The following is a 3,685-nucleotide window of genomic DNA, read 5'->3' as shown; positions in this document are numbered from 1 at the left end:
CTATTCTGCACACCACTTCAGCACTGCACGCTCAACAGAAGCGCACTGCATCATTTTGACGACGAGCACTGCAATAAAGACTAGTGAACTTCTCGTCGGAAAAAACTGCACGCGTTATTTTTTGGTACTGTTTTCGTTCTAATTTTTTAACTGTTTATCGGAATGAGGCGTGTAATATACCGTTGAAAAGCTATGGATTAGGCGCAACTTCGATATGTTGAACACTTTTCGAGATTCCACACGGTTTAAGAGCAGTTTTGAAAATGGTGCGTCGGATGACGAGTGGCAGCGAGCGTTTTTTTGCGTTTTTTTCTAAACCGCTTGTCGGAATGAAGCAAATGATACGCCGTTGGATAGATATCATCGAGGCGCATCTTTTACATATATAAATCTTTCTCTAATTCGTTACGGTTTAAGAGCAGTTTTAAATTTATTAAATCGCGGAACTCTGTTTTTCAAGTTTTTTAAAATTTTCGGTACTGTTTTTGCTCTAATTTTCTAACCATTTGCCGAAACGAGACGTATGATATGCCGTTGAAAAGCTATGGACAAGGCGCAACTTTCATATGTTGAAATGGTTTTAAGATTCCTTACGATTTTTAGTTAATTTTGAAAATCGTGCGGCGGACGACGAGTGGCAGCGGCCGTTTTTCGTAAAAAATTTACAAACCGCTGGTCGGAATGATTCAAACGATACGCCGTTGGAAAGGTATCGACGAGGCGCAACTTTTTCATGTAGAACACTCTCTCTAATTCTTTACGGTTTAAGAGAAATTTTGAATTTACCGAAAAGCGGACACTCTGTTTTTCCGCGACCCAAAATCGTCGTATGTACTGCATCAGACAGAAAACCGCACTACTTTCCGACCAAAAACCGCACTTCATCAGACCGACAAGTGCACTGCATGATTTCTTTTTTTGTGAGATGTAAATTTTTCCAAATGAGGTAGCAAATCGCACTTATTTAGTCTAAAACCCGCACATCATCAGACGAACAAATGCACTGCATGATTTCTTTTTTTGTGGGACGTAAATTTCCCAAACGAGGTAGCAAACCACATTTCTTTGGACTAAAACCCGCACTTCATCAGAGGGACAAGTGCACTGCATCATTTCTTTTTTGTGGGACATAAAGTTTCCTAAATGAGGTAGCAAACCGCACTTCTTTAGACTAAAATCCGGTCAAATGCACTGCATGATTTCTTTTTTATGGGATGTAATTTTTCTCAAATGAGGTGGAATGCACTTCATGTCAAGCATTGGTGAACCGTAATCCTATGAAAAGTGAACCTCGAGCCTACCGTAAACGGGACGCAACACTACCGAAAGTGAGCTTCTTTGAGATGTTAACTGCACTGCATAATGCACTCATCAACTAGAAAAGTGACATTTGAGTACCCCACTAGTTAACTGCTCAGCATGATGCATAACCATTTTTCCAAAATGTAAATCAAAATGAATTGCACCAAAACAATACACCCATTTTTTATACTGTACAATACACACTTCACTGCAAAAATGAAGATTCTATGGTGCTAATGGTTCTAAACTTCTCATCTTTTTGCATTTGTTTTACTGCTAATAATGTCATCGATGCAGACCGTTGAGGGTAAACCCATCGCCCTCTCACGTGCCTCCATACTTCATCGACGACCCAACCGAGCTGCAACCGAGAGAACCTGCACTTGTGGCCATCAGGTGGAAACAAAACTCAACAAACAGTAGGTGGAGGTGCAAGGTGAGGCATCTCAAAACCGAGGTAGATGTAGCTAGGAGGAGAGGTGTCCTGAGGACTGCATGCAATCCTACTGCCCTGCAGACTCGGGGACCAACACACATAAAAAAACTGAAGGGAGACAGTGAAGGGGGATTCATGCAGTATAGCACCTGCACGAGGGAGGAGACGGCGGTGCTGTCCCCGTAGCACACCCCGGTGATGAGCAGCACACCCTCAACCGCATAACTGCACACAGACAAAATAAAAATCAATGTATGGCCGCAAGTGAACATACAACAACAGCAGTGCTATACACACGACACGATCCAGACGATTCATGCACGATACTCAAATCCAGCCGGACATGCACAGGATTCAGAAGGGCACTGGCCGCTAGATTAGCACGTCGTGCAAAGATCGTGCAGCAGTATCGTGTGGGTAGTAGTTTCGATACAACAATGCAGCAAGTGAACCTCTACAACACGTGTGCGACACTGCACAGAGGAACAGCGTGGCGTGCAGCCCTGAGCGACGCAGCCATCCCGGCTTTTTTCATTGTTGTCGCGCGTACCCCTGCTCAAATCCTCTACATGGTCAAACTTCAGAGAACTGCATGCCATTGGGGTACAGAGAGCGGGAGGGACAACCTATGGTGGAGCTGGCTATGATTAGGCAAACAAATACTCATACAAATACGGGATGATGGCCATGGCCGCACTAGCCTCGGGATCCCCTCGCATGTCCACGGCCATGGTGGTGGTGCTGCTCCACTGCGCCGGTGGAGATTGTGGGGCTGGCGATGGGGATGCAGCCGGATCCGTTGGTGCCTGGGCTGGGCGGCAGCGGCGGGATGGGGCGGGGCTCCAGAACTGCCAGCGCGAGGTGGAGGTTGTGGGGCGTCGGACCGACGCTGATCCAGTGGCGTTTGAGCTCGGGATGGGGATCAGAGGTAGGGGGAAGTGGGGCAGCGGGGTGGCACCATCGTCGGAGCGGCGGTGGAAGGCCAGGGCAGGCATGGGGTGGGTCGGCGGCTGCCAGTGAAGGGCGAGCCTACCGGCATGGAGGTGGGAGGCGGCGGGGCGGCGCAAGACCCGACCGGCGGCCCACGGGATGGCGCGCATCCAGATGATAGCTGCCCCCTGGAGGTCGCCGGGGGAAGCGCTGCGCGGATCAAGGCGGCGGTGGATCTCACGAGGTCGCTGGGGGCAGGGCGGCGTGGATCTCATGTGGTAGCCGAGGAGGAAGACGGCAGCTGTTAAGGAGGAAGGGGAAGCTAGAGGAATCGGTGGCGCGGTGCCGTCCGCGAGTCGCGGCGGCGCGGTGGAAGCTCGGGGTGGGAGGCGCCGATGGGGAATGTGGTGGGATCGGGGCAGTGGGGGTAGGTGGGCGCGGGAAGGGGGAGGTGGGGGCTAAGTAGTTTTTTCGTTCGTGGGCAGCCTAGTTTCGAGTGTTATCAGAATAAGAGGTGGGTGTGCAGAATAAGGATCTTAAGGGGTGTTATCACAATAGACCCACCCTATAAAATTTGTACAGACATAAGCAAAAAAACACATGTCAGAGCAAAGAGAGGACAGAAAAATGATCAGTACAAAATTCGTGCATAGGCTTGGCATACAATAGGAAAATTGAATGCAAAGGACTGTTTGCAGGGGCATGAAAAGGCTAATAATTCTGCTGTGGCATATCTCAAATAGCTTTGTTGGTACATCCGTACAAGCCCTAAATAAAGCAGACCGCTTCCAATTTTGAGCATCCAACCAAATTACAATGATTCAGTATGATTATCAGAATATAGTTGTGGTTGATTCAATCAGCAATTCAGTATCTCTATTCCTAATGGAGCAGTTGGTAGTCTCGCTTTCAGGTTTTTTTTCGTCCCACCACTTTTAGTCCGGTTTTTTTTCGTAGGTTAACCGTCGTAGATTTTTTTCGATGCTGGTTTCTTATTCACCGGTTTATTTACCCCTC

At 48.2% G+C, this 3,685-nt stretch overlaps 1 protein-coding gene across 6 annotated transcripts; it reads right to left on the bottom strand.

Moving 5' to 3' along the window:
• Nucleotides 1-1,405: 1,405 nt before the first annotated feature.
• LOC119362475 lies at nucleotides 1,406-3,083 on the bottom strand. Of its 6 annotated transcripts, none has more exons than XR_005173414.1 (3): nucleotides 2,191-3,083; nucleotides 1,888-1,963; nucleotides 1,406-1,813 (listed from the first exon to the last, which is right to left on the bottom strand). XR_005173414.1 is itself a non-coding variant. In XM_037627705.1 (2 exons), exons 1-2 carry the CDS (start codon nucleotides 2,941-2,943, stop codon nucleotides 1,952-1,954), a joined length of 516 nt encoding a protein of 171 aa, XP_037483602.1. In that variant the 5' UTR covers nucleotides 2,944-3,083; the 3' UTR covers nucleotides 1,406-1,951. The 6 variants fall into 6 exon arrangements, 1 of the variants encoding a protein (XP_037483602.1); XR_005173417.1 differs by having other exon boundaries at nucleotides 1,406-1,679; XR_005173415.1 differs by having other exon boundaries at nucleotides 1,406-1,963; nucleotides 2,191-2,290; nucleotides 2,365-3,083.
• Nucleotides 3,084-3,685: the final 602 nt, after the last annotated feature.

Source organism: Triticum dicoccoides, chromosome 2B (genome assembly GCF_002162155.2).
Source record: "Triticum dicoccoides isolate Atlit2015 ecotype Zavitan chromosome 2B, WEW_v2.0, whole genome shotgun sequence".
Lineage (NCBI taxonomy): Eukaryota > Viridiplantae > Streptophyta > Magnoliopsida > Poales > Poaceae > Triticum > Triticum dicoccoides.
The sequence above is the reverse complement of the archived record's forward strand: the minus strand, read 5'-3'. Positions and strand labels throughout refer to the sequence as shown.